Below are 15,637 nucleotides of genomic sequence, written 5' to 3' on the forward strand. Positions count from 1 at the left end.
CTCTGCAATCTAAATTACTCCATTTAAAGTGACTCTTCCTCCACAAGAGCATCAACTTGTGTTGTGATTGAAGTGCTCCAAGATACTTTGTGCTTGAAATTTATTTGCTAATTTGATAAATGACAGGTAGCTAAGTCCTAGAAAGGTAGTTGTAATGGTGAGTGCATATATGTGTTTGATCTTCTAGTCAGGTACATAGTAAACAAACTCACTCAGTTCTGGTACATGGACATAAAGTTCCTTTGTCAAATTATTGTTGATTAAGATCAGCAGTTGATTTTCTTGGGACAAAGTGATTTAAGTCAAGTCCCTGGTCTTTGAAAGCTGAATCTTAACACCTAGCTAACTTGATTCTTCCAAAATTCACATCCCTGAATACATTTTGAATACATGTCACCTGGATCAAACCCAACTCTTACTGGCTTTCCACTCATCTGCTGCTCCCCTCAGCTGTGAATTTCAGTCAGTCCACCTGTTCTTTTCCCTACTGTGTCTCTGGAGAATACTCTGACCGCGCACCCCACACCTCTGTACCCCAGTTCTTGTATTCATAAATTAATCTCTTTTAAAAAGCAAGATTACTTCCAGGTGTTTTTTTCTTCCTGGCATTGTATTATTTCTTTTTCTTCTGAAACATTGTTTGCATACAAAAATGCAATTGATTTTTTTTTTTTATCCTGCCACTTAACTGTCTTCATTTATTATTTCTAGAAGTTTTTTTGGTAGTCTTGTTTTCTCTAAGTATGTTTAACAAATAGTGACAAGTTCACTTCTCAATTTGGATTTCATTTATGCCTCTTTCTTACCTAATGACTTGGTGGAAATGCGTTTGGCTTTTTAACCATTGATTATTATGTTGTCTGTGAGTTTGTTATATATGGTTCCTGTGGTGTTTTGATAAGCTCTATTTATTCCTTTTTTTTTTAAGTGTTTTTCATCATAAATGGATGTGAGGTCTTGAAAGCTTTTCTGTATCTGTTGAGTTAATCATGTTGTTTTTGTCTTTTATTCATCTGGTGAATTACATTGATTTGTGCGTGTTATACCACACATACATCACTACTTGGTTGCAGTGGATGATTTCTCTTGCTATGTTGCTGTATTTGGTTTGCAAGTATTTTTGCATCTGTCTCACCAAGTGATATGAGCTGTAATTCTTCTTTTGTATTGTCTTTTGTGTGGCTTTTAGGTCAGGGTAATGGCCTCATAGTGTTGGGGAATTTTCCTTCCTCTTTAGTGTTTTTGAAGAGTTTGAACAGGCTAGGTACTTGGGTAACATTGGAGAAGCTATTTGGTACTGGGCATTTATTCTAAGGGAGACTTTATTACTCTCAATTTTATCTCGTGATTGGACTGTTAAAATTGTTTCATCTTGTTTCAATCTTGGAAGGTTGTATGAGTCTAAAAACTTGTCCACTTAAGTTGCTCAGTTTGTCGACACAGACTTTTGTAATAGGTTCTTGTGAGCCTATGTGTTTCTATAGCATCTGTTGGAATTTTGCCTTCTCATTCCTGATTCTACTGATTTGGGTTTTCTCTCTCTCTCTTTTTTTTTGTAAGCTTGTCCATTTTGTTTTGTTTTTAGAGCGCCAACTTGGGTTCACTAATCTTTTAGACTGTCTGTTTTTTGTATTTCTGCTCTAATTTTTGTTTCTTTCTGCTTGTTTTTGAATATTTTGTTCTCTAGTTTCCTCAACTTCAAAGGTAAGATTGTTTGAGATTTATTTTTTATGTTGGCCTGTATTGGCTATAAACTTCTACATAATGCTGCTCTTTAGACCATCCCTGTTCTGTTTTCATTAGTGTCTAGATACTTTTTGATCTTTGACTTCTTTGTTGACCCAAGAGTTGTTCAGAAGCATTTTCCTCAGTCTCTCCATATGTTTTGGCTTATTCCAGGATTTTTTTCTGTGTTTAATTTCTAGCTTTATACTGTTGTCTGTGAACATGCTTGATATATTTGCTGTTTTTGCATATTTTCTGTCACATGTTTTATGTTCCAGTGTGCATAATCTGTTCTTGAGTGTGCTTCATGTGTACAAGACAAGAAATTGTATTCATTTAGTTTAGGGTGGAAAGCTCTATCAGTGTTCAGTCTGCTCTAACACTTTATTTTAGGCCTTTATTGCTTTGTTAATTTTCTTATTGGGAGATCTATCCTTTCATTGCAGTGGTGTGTTAAGGTCTTTTTGACCATGATTGTATTTTTGTTATATATTGTTTTAGATCTGTTAATAGTTGATTTGTAACTAGATATTCCTGCATTAGGATTAGTAGGTGCATGAATATTAATAACATCTTGGTGAATTGTCCTCTTGATAGTTAATATAGTGTCCATCTTTGTTCCTGATAATCTTTTTTAGTTGAAAGTCTAGTTTATCTGATAAGAGAATAATAACAGTTCTGCTTTGCTCTGCGTTATTAGCATGTGTCACCTTAGTCCAACATCTCATTTTTTGTTTTTGTCTTTGTGTTAAAGGAATCTCTTGTAAGCATATTATCAAATGGCTTTAACATTTTCATGCACATTGTTAGTGTCTTTTAATTGATGGATTTCTACTATTCATATTTAGGATAATTATTGATAAGAACTGCTTATTTTATACCTTTTTAAACTTGGATTACTTTATTTTTCTGTTTTTCCCTCTGTCTTTCTACATTTCTCTTCATATTTGTATAATTTCTTCATTTGTGAGTCTCTAGTCTGGATTTTTGGTTAGTGGTTACTGTAGGGGTTTTACTTCCTATATAGTAAGTCCTTTATGAGCTGCTGGCACCTGGCATTTAACTCTTCAGGCTCTGTCCATGTCTTCTTCACTCTTATGTTTTGTTGTTTATGCGTACAGTTCTTCTCATGCTTCACATTTTGTATTGCTGTTGCCATTTTGCTCAAGAATTTGTTCCTTTTAACATATCTTGAAGAACCTGCCTGGTGGTAGTAAACTTCTGCCTTTTAGCTTCTGTTTGTCTGGGAAAACTTCTACTTCACTTTCATACTTGAATGGTAAGTTTTCAGGATGGAGTATTCTTGACTGGCAGTTCTTGTCTTTAAGGTTTGTGAACATTTTCATTCTCTTGCCTGGAGAGTGTCTGGGCTGAAGTCCAGGGAAATCCTGTTAGGGAGCCTTTGTAAGTTATTTATTTTTTTTCCTGGGGGAGGGGGAACCTTTTATTTTTGGTAGTTTAATTCAGTCTTCCTGAATTAAAAAAATTGGTGTTCTCTTTGTTTCCTGGACATCAATATTAAATTCATTCTTTAGATCAAGGAAATTCTAGTATTGTTTGAATAAGGTTTCTGCTTCCATTTCTCATCACCTTATGGGATCCCAGTTAACTTCTTAAGTTTCCTCTTCTGAGTCTGGTATTTCTCAGTTTCTTCATTTTTCCTTTATCTTAATTCTCTTTTTCAAAATGGGTGTTTGTTCTTTTGAAACTTCTACACCTGAAATTCTTTCTCCTGCTAGTTTAGTTCTTTAAATAGCCCTTTAAATAGGGCTGTCTGACTTTGTGTACATTTCTTTCAGTCTCGTGATCTTTTTATTTACCCTGTCTCTTGGGTGAATAACTATTCCTAGCTCTCCTTTCTTAGATCTTGCACCTGCCTATCTGCTGCATTTGACTGGCCTTCCAGTAACTCTTGGCAATATTGTCTTGAAGTCTTTATCTGATAGGTCCTGTATTTCTAGATCCTTTTTATTTGTTCCAGGACATCTGTTATTCTCATGTTGTTTTTCCATCTTGAGTTCCGATGATTTTTGCTTCCTAGGCATGTGTGTTGCCTATTTGCTGTTGTGTGGGGGGAGGAAAGGAGTAGGAGTTGGGACAGTGGGGATTTAGTTTTGTTTCTTTTAGTTCACTTGAGCACAAAGTGGTGCAGGAGAGGAGTTCTGGGGCTTTAGTGCTTTCATCTTGAGGAGTGAAGTTGGTTGCCTTTACTGCCTCCTCTTTTGTTCCACAGCAAAATGTATTCTGTGCTCAAGTTGTCTTAACTTATGCCTTCCTCCTTTTTGCCTCATTCTGCAGTGGGTAGTAATCTATGAAGTTTGAGTCTCCCAGTGAGAAGAGTTAGGTATAGACTGCCAGGTTCTGCCTCTGGGAATAATTGGCACTTGGCCAGAAACAGTCCTATACCAGAATGCAAGAGGTAAATAGATGTGTGCCAACTTGTTGCTGTGCCATTGCTGCCCTGTCCTGTCTCTGCTGCCGCTCCTGCAAGGCTGCATCGTCTGTATACTAGTTGCTTACTTTCCTGGTAGATAAGTGAGTTTTCTCACAAGTCTTTTTCTTTGCCACTGGGCTTTATATGACATCAAGCCTGATTAGCCTGGTGTCTCTTTGATCTCTTTTAGGAGCAGAGCAGGGCAGGAACTTTGGGGCTTATGCCCTTTGGGGAGTTCCCATTTCACCTTGTCTGCACCTATAGAGTTCCCACTGCCCCAAGGAGGGTCTGTGCCCATTCACATATCTACAGATTCCCAGGGAATTTCACAATATCTGTCCACTGTTACCCCTGTGGATTCTTGTGTGGTCAGCCCCCAGCCTAAACTTGCTCCTCTTGTTTCCTCCTACTCTTTCCCCTCAGTGACCACAACCTGAGTTTGAGTTCTCTGTTGGAAAGTCCTGCAGACTTTAAGGACAGGATGGAGATTCTGGGTCTTCCTATTACCCTCTTCAAGGAAGAGGGTAATTCCAACCCCATCACCATGTTGTGGGTGGAATCTCTGCTTATTTTTACAATTATTTTAAAAAGCAGATTCCAGGACTTATTATTTTGGTTGTAACTGATTACCATACTGTGTTTACTAGATGAATAATATAAGAGGAGAAAAAATACCAGAAGCAACTGTTTTCAGGCATTGGACAACTGATGATGCAGGAACATGATCTTTGAGAATAGCATTCTACCGAGAGACATTTGTAAACCTTGGAACATGAATTTAATTCCATTAGTGAAGAGTAGTATCATTAGACATCTAAAACAATAGGTGTTGGGGTTGTGGAAGTTGCAAAAATGTGGAGCAGGATATATAGTATAGTTGCTGTTCAAAGAAGGGGTGCTAGACCAGAAATCGGAGTAAGAAATCCTGAGTCTTTACCCAACTGCATGAGATTTAATGAGGACTACTAGAGAACAATTACTGGGGTAGGATGGTGGGACTGATCTGAATAGTTTGTAGAGGTTACGTAATGCTGGGAGAGACATTCCTGTTCTGAACAGCCCTGAGAAGGCAGACCTTGCTCAACACCCCAGTGTTCCAGAGATACCCCAGAAGGACCATTTGAACAAATTTCAAAACAGCTTTGACACAACCAAGCTGAATTTCCAGTAAATTAATTGCTGTAACCAAACTTAACAATTTATTTTTAAAGATTTATTTATTCTTTCAGAACTGGGGTACAGGCCAAAAGTGCAGGGGCGGTGAGAGGATTCACCAGACACAGAGTGGAAAGCAGAATAGGCCGACTGTCAAGTACATTGCTGGGGGCGGGGGCGGCTTGTGAGTCACCTCCTAGGGCGGGGATCAAACTCATGCAAAAGTGGCTTTAACTTTTTAATGCTGTGCTTTAACATGCTGCACCACAGGGAGGGCCCTTAACTCAACAAATTTTAAAGGAAGTCAACACAAATCCAAACTCTCATTGTTGAATCAGTAGTACCTGCAATGTCTTAGATATGAAAAAGTTACAGTGAATTTATACAGAAGCAAATGTGATTCATAACTGGGAGGGAAAGAGTAGAAAAAGAGTAGATTGTTTTGGAATTAATAAAGATTTAAAAAAAACAGAAGAATTTAAAGGAAAAGAATGATCATGTTTGTGTGTGTGTGGGGTGGGGAATCACAATGGATAAATAAAATATCAAAAAGATGCAGAAGCTGAACATATCACAAGCAGCATAACTATAGTTAAGAGATACATTATATTCAAATTGCTGGAAACCAAAGGTAAAAAGAGTATTTTAAAAGCAGGTCAGGGCCCTCTCTGGTAGCACAGCTGGTTGGAGCACTGTGAAGCTAAACTAAGCTAAGCTAAACTGTGGCCACTTCAGTGCAAGTTCGATCCCCACCCCAGAGGTGACCTACATGGTGGGCAGACCTCTCCTGTCTTCCCTCTGCTCCCCTCAGCAGTGTCCTTTGTCAATCTGACTGTTCTGCTCCCCGCTCTTTCTCTGGTGAATACTCTCATGGCTCCTGCATCTCTAACCTGTACCCAATTTCTGTATTCATAAATAAATAAAAATCTTTAAAAAAAAAATAAAAGCAGGTCAAGGCAAAATAATACGTCATGTAAAAGGCAAATAATATTTGCTAACTTCTGATCAAAAATCATCCCAAGGCCTCACTTGTGGTGCAACGAGCAAAAGCACAGAAGCTATCTGCAATTGCTGCAGTACAAGTTCAATCCCCTGCCAGGGAGGTGACCCACATGGCGTGAAAGACCTCTCCTGACATGCCTGCTGCTCTACTCAGCAGTGTATTTCAGTCAATCTGCCTGTTCGGCTTCCCTCTCTGTCTCTGGCTCTTACCCACTGCGCCTTTGGCCTGCACCACAGTGCAGAAATCCCAATCAGATGGTTTTCTCATCAAAAACTTGGGAATAAAATTTATCTTACTCTGTATGCAGAAAAAATATTCTTGAAAATTTCAAGATGAAATAGAAAACATTTTCAGATAAAAGGTATTTGACATAAAGAGACTTATACTACAAGAAACGTGCAAGAAAGTTTTTGAAGCTGAAGGGAAATGATGAAATTAATTCTAGGTTAAAGCTCGGTCTACACAGTACCACCTACTCCCCACCTCAAAAAGAAAGGTTTTTAATGATCAGACCTTAAAAAACTTAACTACATACCTAACCCAGACTTAATACTCATTAAAATAGTCAAATGTTCTTCATTCAGCAGTGTAAAATGCCCATTCAGAAGTTACCAGGGATGCAAAAAAAACCCAAAAAAACACAGGGATACAATAACCAGGAGAAAACTTAGTCATAAACACAGTTTCACAATGAAAGATGATAGAATTAGCAGACAAAACTTCAAAATATTATAAATTTGAAAATGATGTAAATGAAAGCATAAGCATAATAAGAAATGGAAAATAACAGAAATCTTATATAGAGAAAGAGAATACCAGTGTTTTAAAATATGGTATAAATAGGTTCAAACTAAGTGGATGGAAAAATATGCTAGAATATGCCTAAGGAAAACAGTGGCTATATAAATATTAGGTAGTACACATTTAAATCAGGAATAATTCTAGGTTAAAAAAACACATTTTATGATAATGAAAGGTCAGTTGACCAATAATATGCAATTGTAATTGTAGAGCTTCATTGTAGAAGAGGCAAAAACCTTTGGAATGGAAAAGTGAAACAAATCTATGATTTTAATTGAAGATATCAACATTTCTCTTAGTAGGGAAAAAGAAAAGTAGAATATCAGTAAGGATATGGAAAACTTTAACATTATTAACCAAAATAACAGTTGATGTTGCTAGGATAGACAACCAGTTAACAGCAAAATATAAATTATTTTCCAGTGTATATAGAAAATTCACCAGTATTTGGCTTCATAAAACAGAATAATTTTTTTTAAAAATTCATTTTATTTATATATGCATACAAGAGCTGGGATGTAGGTTAGAGGATGTGTGTGGTGGTAGTGGTGGTGGGGAGGAATGGGGAGGGAGGGTAAAAAGATACCAGAGACACAGGGGAACAGAACAGGCAGATTCAGATTACTGAAGTACACTGCTGAGGGGAACAACTGGGAGACAGGAAAGGTCTGCTATGCAATGTGGGTCAGCTTCCTGGCCAGGATCAAAATCATGATACAGATAACTTTTTAATGCTGAGGCTTATTTTAACTCCTTGGGGAGGCCCCCAGTGTGAGTAAATTTTAAAGGATTTAATTCATATAGAATGTGTTCTCTGACTACACCAGAATTAAACTAGAAATCAATAACAAAGAAACATTATCTGAAAAGTTTCCCCCAAATTTTTTGCACACTTCTGATTACCCATGGATCAACAAATGAATCAGAAGGGAAGTTAGAAAGTACTTCAAATAAATTAAGATATACTTAAATTTATTATGCTTTTAAATAAAAGGGGACCATAAAAATTTGTTGAATGCTGCTAAATATTAACAGCGATATTAATGTTAGCTGTTTATATTAGAAAAGAAAAACGGCCTGACAGTAATATCCAGAGCTTCCATTTTAACAAACATGTAAAAGAGCTAGTTAAACTCAGTCAAAGACTAAAGCAAAAACCAGTGAATAAAATAGAGACTGAGAAAACAGTCTGAGAAATCATCTGAGATATCAGATGATCCTTTATAAATTTTTAAGTGAACTTTATAAACCTCAAAGTAAAATTAATAGAAGTGAAAGAAGTCACTTCAGATATTGGTCATAAAGGAATATTGTTTGTGACTCTGACAATAACTTAGCAACTTAGATCTAATTGGCTAATTCTTTTTAAGACACAAATTACCAAAACTCACTCAGGAAGAAATAACACCAATTGAAGAAATTGATTTGTAGTTAACAGTAAAAACTTTAGGCCCAGTGATTGTCACTAGTGAATTCCATCAAACATTTTTAGGAAGAAGTTAAGTCAGTTCTGTGAAAGCTCAGAAGAGACAAAGGAAGTACATTTGTAGTTCATTTTCTGAGGCTAGCATTAACATGATAACAAAACAAGACATTACAAAAAAACTACAGATGAATACTTCTCACAAGCCTAGATTTAAAAATCCTTAACATAGGGAATGGGATAAAAAACGGGGGGCGGGGGAGGGTGGGGAGGGAAGTGCACAGGATTATAGTGATGGCACATGGGTGACTTGGTGATGGGAAACCCGTGGGGATTACAATTGAGATGGGAAAAAAAAATGTACAAAATGATGTAAAAATAAACTGTTATAAAAAATCCTTAACAAATCAAAATCAGGAATATGCAGACAGTGGTAATAAACCATAACTAAAAGGGCTTGTCTCAGGAATGCAAGATTTGTTTTGAAAACTAACCAATATAATTTGCCACAATAACAGAATAGAAAATAAAAAAATCATGTGAGCATCATTAGGTACAGAGGATAACTTTTTTTTTTTTTTTTAAGAGTTATTGTGCATACAGAACTGAGGTACAGGCCAGAGGTGCAGGGGCGGTGAGAGGATTCACCAGAGACAGAGTGGGGAGCAGAACAGGCAACTAACAAAGTACACTGCTGAGGGGAGCAGCGGGCGGGTCAGGAGAGGTCTGCCAAGCCATGTGGTCACCTCCGGGGCAGGCGGGGATTAAACTCATGCGGAAGTGGCTTTAGCTTCTATGTGCAGTGCTTTAACCCGCTGGGCCACCAGGGAGGGCGCCCCAGAGGATAACTTGTTAAAGATTTATTTTTATTTATGCATACAAGAACTAGGATGTAGGCCAGAGGTACCGGGTGGTGACAGGATTCACCAAAGACAGAGTGGGGAACAGAACAAGCTGATCTACTGAACTACACTGCTGAGGGAAGTAGCAGGCAAGACCTGAAAGGTTTGCTGTGCCATGTGGATCACCTCCCTGGCCAAGAATTGAATTCATGCTGCAGTGGCTGACGAAACCTTCATAGTGCTGACTTTAAACCCTCCCTCACCAGGAAGCCCTTGTAAAAAAGCATTTTAAGTTCAGTATTCACCTATGATGAAACTCAGCATCTTCATTTATAAATAAGCAAGTTATTTCAGCTACTAGATGAGGCTGATGGAGGAAGGCATCTGCAGATGTCAGCTATGATAGCATGGAGAATTGGAGCCCAAATGAATAATGGCAGAGTTCACAAAGCAGAGGGAGAAATGGGGAAAGGACAAAGTCCTTCCTTAACAGTAGATTCTTAACTAATAAAAGTAGGTGGGATAATTGAACTAGAAAATAGAAAATTAACATTTGATTACTATCATAGTAAAATTCATTCAAGCAAGAAACATTGAGTGCCAATGCAGTGGAGGAAAGCTTAATGAGGTATGTGATAGTTACATAGTTTCACCATGTATTTTTTTTTTTTAAAGATTTATTTATTTGTACATACAGAAGTGGGGTACACAGGCCAGAGGCTCAGGGGCGGTGAGAGGCTTCACCAGAGTCAGAGCGGGGAACAGAACAGGCATATCTACGAAGTACACTGCTGAGGGGAGCAGCGGGTGGGTCAGGAGAGGTCTGCCGCGCCATGTGGTCACCTCGGGGCAGGCGGGGATTAAACTCATGCGGAAGCGGCTTTAGATTCTCAGTGCAGTGCTTTAACCCGCTGCGCCACCAGGGAGGGCCCTCACCATGTATTTTTAATAGCAAAATAAAGAAAATAAGTTTATGGTGGAAAAACCTGTCAGTTTACTACTTTTATCAACAGATTGAGGTTAATACACCCAGTAATGAGATAAAAATTGTGTCCCATCTGATATGATATAATAAAGGAATAACATAGCTTATGTATGTTATGTATGTAAAGGAATAACTTATGTAATGCCCTTGCCAGAGAGGCATACTTCAGTTATGAGGAAACATTAAGCAAACCTAAATTTGGGGTGAAATGCTATAAAATAATAACATTCAAAGTAACTGTTGATTTATCTGTCATGAAAGTCAAGGGAAATTTGAGCAACTGTTCTAGCTTGAAAGAATTTAAAGAGACATGACAACATTGTCTAATTCTGAACAATATAATGTAGTGTGTAATTCTGAATTAGACCCTTTTGTTTAAAGGACAAATGGAGCAACTGGCAATTTGAAAGGGATTTGAGGACCATAGGAAAGTAGTATGTAACTATCAGTTTTTTGACTTATGGTTGACAATAACAATGTCTGTGTTTTATAGGACTAGTAGGGCAGCAATTTGCCCTCGGTTGGTTTGAGGTGTTCATTTTTTTGCATACAGTATTTCTGCTTTTGCATAATCTTGTGATTAAAAATGTATCTTTAAAAACACTTTTTATGTAAAAGATAAAATTAATTTATATGAAAAATCCACATACTTGATCCAACACTAAATAAGCGGGCGAGATAATACAGTACAATTTGATGAATCAGTTAAACTTTGCCATATTTTGAAGAGCATGTAAAAGTGTCATTGATTTTGGAGATTTATGTTGCTTTTCTTTTTTTAGTAAGATTGCTTTATACCTTTACTTTCACAGTTAATGTTAATGTTCTGATAGTAAGGTAGCAAAATTTTTCTGTTTACCCTCAAAGGTTGCTCAAGAAACAGATGTTAGAGCCCAGATTCGTCTACAGTTTCGTGATGTCAATGGAGAACTTATAGCTGTACAGAGATCTATGGTGTGTACTCAGAAAAGCAAAAAGACAGAATTCAAAACCTTGGAAGGAGTCATTACTAGAACAAAGTAGGTGTCTGTTCTGTATTTGAATTTGTTTATTTTCTGGGTTTAAGGTCTGTAAGACTGTCTTTTTTTTACTTACTTGTTTTAGGGAAGCATATTAATTTCTTTTAGCAGACTTTATTTTTTAGAGCAGTTTCATGTTCTCAACAAAACTGAGCAGGAAATAGTGTTCCTGTGTACTCTGTTCCTATATACATAAACACCACCTACCACCCCACTTCCAACATTGAAGGTGTTTTTATTTTTGAGGTAATAGTACTTTACAGTGCTGTGTAAGTTTCAGGTATATCGTTTCACATCTCAACACCTGTGTGTAACCACACCCAGCCCTCCACCATATGTCTTTCCCTCCTCCTCCAGCTAGTTTACCTCCTCTGCATGATCCCCACACACAGATCATCTCCACTCTGTGGGGAACCACCATTCTGTTACCAGAATCTGTGGATTTGTTTTGTTTTATTTGTTTGCTTTGTTTTTTGTTTTGCATATGTGCGTAAAAGCCAAATGGTATTTGTCTTTTCCTCTTCTGACTTTGCATAATTCCCTCATAATAAATGGCTGTTACCAAAAAGAAGGTACATTCATGTTATCATAACTAGCAAAATTTTATCCCCTTTTTAATAACTGAATAGTAGTGTGTTGTGTATCTATACCATATGTTTATTCATTCATCTTTTAGTAAACATGAAATTTGTTTTCATAACTTGACTATTGTGAATAATGATGCAGTAAACATAGGGGTGCATAGATCTTTCAGGATTGCCAGTTTTATATTTGGATAGATACCCACAAGTAGAACTATATTTTTGTGGTGGCTATACTTCCTAAATTGGCTGTACCAATTCATATTCCTACCAGACTTTCATGAAAAATTCCTGTTTCTGTACTCCTAGCAACATTTGTTATTTCTCTGCTTTTTGGTAACGGCCATTCTAATAGGTGTGAGGTAAAATCTCATTTTGATTTTGATGTGCATTTTTCTAGTGATAAACAATGAACATCCTTTCATGTGTCTGTTGGCCATATTTACATCTTATTTGATGAAATGCTTGTTTGGTTCCTCTGCCTTTTTTTTTTTTTTTTTAAGATTGATTTATTAAAAAAAAAGATTTATTTATTTATGCATACAGGCTAGAGGTGCAAGGATGGTAAAAGGATTCACCAGAGATAGAGTGGGGAGCAGAACAGGCAGATCAGGCACGCTGCTGAGGGAAGTGAGTAGTGGGTTGGTCAGGAGAGGTCTGCCGTGCCATGTGGGTCTCACCTCCCTGGCGGGAGATCAAACTCATACTGAAGTGGCTGTGGCTAGCTTCACAGTGCTGCTCTTCAACCCATTGTGCCACCAGGGAGAACCCCTCCTCTGTTCATTTTTAATTGTTTTTGCTGTTGTTGATTTATATAAGTTGTTATATATCTTGGATAATAATCTCTTATCTGATACAGGCTTGCAGATACTTTATCTCAGTGAGAAGGGGTGCCTTTTCATTGTGATGATGGTTTTCACTGAGCAGGAAGCCTTATAGCTTGCAGTGGTTCATACCCCCCCTTTTGTTTTTAAATTTAGTTATGCATACAAGAACTGTGGTACAGGCCAGCGGTGCAGTGGGTGAGAGGATTCACCAGAGACAGAGTGGGGAGTAGAACAGGAATACTGACTGAAATACACCACTGAGGGGAGCAGTGGGCAAGACAGGAGAGGTCTACTGCACTATGTGGGTCACCTCCCTGGCCAGGGATGGAACTCATGCTGCAGCAGTGGTTGCCCATAGCTTCATGATGCTACTACATTTTAGCCCTCTGTACCACCAGGGAAGGCCCAGTTCTCCTTTTTAAAAAAAAATTCTTTTATTTCCTTTACTGTTGGAGCTAAGTACTAACACATCCTTAAGGCCTGTGTTAAAGAGTTTATCACTTGGTTTTGACTGTATGTTCAATTCCTTTGCATTATTTTTGTATGTGGTGTAAAATAGTGGTATAGCTTAATTCTTTTTGCGTGTGGATACCCAGTTTTTCCCATTTATTGAAGAGATTGCTTTCTCCAGTGTATGCTTTTGACTCCTTTGTCATGAGCTGGTTGCTGGTAATTTTCTTTCTTGTGTGGGAGGCCTTTGTTTGGTTTTGGTATCAAGGTAATGCAGATCTCATTATAGCAGGTATGGTATGTTCCCTTGTCTTTGATTTTTTGGGGAAGAATATGAGAAAGATGGGGACTGTATCTTTCTTAACTGGTTGATAGAATCCCCCAGTAATGTTTATTTTTTTAATGGAAATTTTATTTTTAATTTTCAGAAGTGAAAAATATTTTTTAATAAACTGTTAATAATCTTTTGTTGATACGTGGTAAGCCTTATTGCATTCCTTTTTTCCTTGAAAATACTCAAATATACATGTATTGCATCCTTTAGCAAATATATAAAAGGTACAGTCAAATGCAACTTTGTACCACATACTTGTTTTTTCATGATGTTTAAAATACAGTTAACTCAATTTAACCTCTGAGAAAATATAGCACAATTGAAATAATTGTTCTCTCATTTTTAGTTCTTTTGTCATGAATAAAACCAATCACTCTCAGAATGGAAAAGTAGGAGGGAAAAAAAAGAGCTAACCTAAAATCATATATCTCTTTTGTCAAAAAGTAACAGATTGTTACTTTCAAAAGTAAAAATGCAAAGATTGGAAATGTGTCCTAATATAAGTTATAAGTAGCAATCAATGCAAATGGAACTATATATATATATATATATATATATATATACACATATAAAGGATAATGTATATGTAAGATGTTACATACCTAAACCTCACATTAACCACAAAAAACTTGAGTAGAAACACAAAAGAAAACACTTCCCCCACTTCTTACCTCCTGTACCTAGCAACCACCAATCTATTCTCTGTATCTAGAGATAGTTTTTTTTTAATTAATTTGTTTTTTAAATAATATGTTTATTTTCACATCATTTTGTGCCTTTTTCCATCTCAGTTGTAATCCCTGTGGACTTGCCATCACCATAGTCCACTGTACTTCCCCCCTCCCCATTTTTTATCCCAGCCCCCACTCCACCCCCATAAAATGCCTCTGGTATATAGTTGTTTCCTCCCTGTTCCTTTATACTCTTGCTTTGAGTGAAACCAAACCATCGATCGGTATTTTTCCTTTTCTTTCTGGCTTATTTCACTAAGCATGATCCCTTCCAGCTCCATCCATGTTACTGCAAAAGGCATGTGTGTGTTTTTTTTTTTTTTTGGTTACTGAGTAATATTCCATTGTGTATATGTACCACATCTTTTTAATCCAGTCATCTACTTTTGGGCATTTGGGTTGATGCCATGTCTTTCCTATTGTAAATAAAGCAGCAATAAACATGGGGGTGCAGGTGTCTTTTTAAATCGGTGTTTTTGTGCCTTTTGGGTAGATACCTAGGAGTGGGATTGCTGGGTCATAGGGAAGCTCCATGTTTAGTAGTTTGAGGAACCTCCAGTTTTCCATAGCGGTTGTACTAGTTTGCATTCTCACCAGCAAGGCAGGAGAGTTCCTTTTTCTCCACATCCTTGCCAACATTTGTTGTTGCTAGTTGTGTTAAGATGTGTCATTCTCACTGGTGTGAGATGGTATCTCATTTTGGGTTTAATTTGCATCTCCGTTATTACAAGTGGTGTTGAACATTTTTTATTTTATAATAGTTTATTTTTACATATTTTTGTGCATTTTTCCATCTCAGTTGCAATCCCCTTGGGTTTCCCATCACCAAATCACCCATGTGTCATGACCATAGTCCAGAGCATTTCCCTCCCCCCACTGTTTTTGATCCCATTCCCCACTCCATCCCCACAAAATGTCTCTGGTATATAGCTGTTTTCATCATCATTTTCTCACCTGTTCCGTTATATTCCTGCTTTGAGTGAAACCATCAGTATTTTTCCTTTTCTTTCCGGCTTATTTCACTACGCATTATCTTTTCCAGCTCCATCCATATTGCTGCAAAAGACATGTGTTTCCTTTTTTTGGTTGCTGAGTAATATTCCATTGTGTATATGTACCACATCTTTTTAAACCATTTTTAATCCATTTTTGGGCATTTGGCTGTTCCTGTGTCTTTCTAACTCTGAATAAAGCAGCAATAAACATGGGGGTGCAGGTGTCTTTTTGAATCGGTGTTTTTGTGTCTTTTGTGTAGATACCTAGGAGTGGGATTGCTGGGTCATAGGGAAGCTCCATGTTTAGCAGTTTGAGGAACCTCCAAACAGTT

General features: G+C 37.3%; 1 protein-coding gene across 2 annotated transcripts in view; it reads left to right on the forward strand.

The window, feature by feature from the left end:
* RAD50 (RAD50 homolog (S. cerevisiae)) overlaps positions 1–15,637 on the forward strand; it is a 73,512-nt gene that overhangs the window by 10,060 nt on the left and 47,815 nt on the right. For both annotated transcript variants that reach the window (XM_004686704.2, XM_012727951.1), the window contains one exon: positions 11,236–11,387. In XM_004686704.2, coding sequence (XP_004686761.1) covers positions 11,236–11,387 — 152 coding nt within the window. The remainder of the gene's footprint in view (positions 1–11,235; positions 11,388–15,637) is intronic.

Source organism: Condylura cristata, unplaced genomic scaffold (genome assembly GCF_000260355.1).
Source record: "Condylura cristata isolate star-nosed mole 26May11 unplaced genomic scaffold, ConCri1.0 scaffold00021, whole genome shotgun sequence".
Classification (NCBI taxonomy): domain Eukaryota; kingdom Metazoa; phylum Chordata; class Mammalia; order Eulipotyphla; family Talpidae; genus Condylura; species Condylura cristata.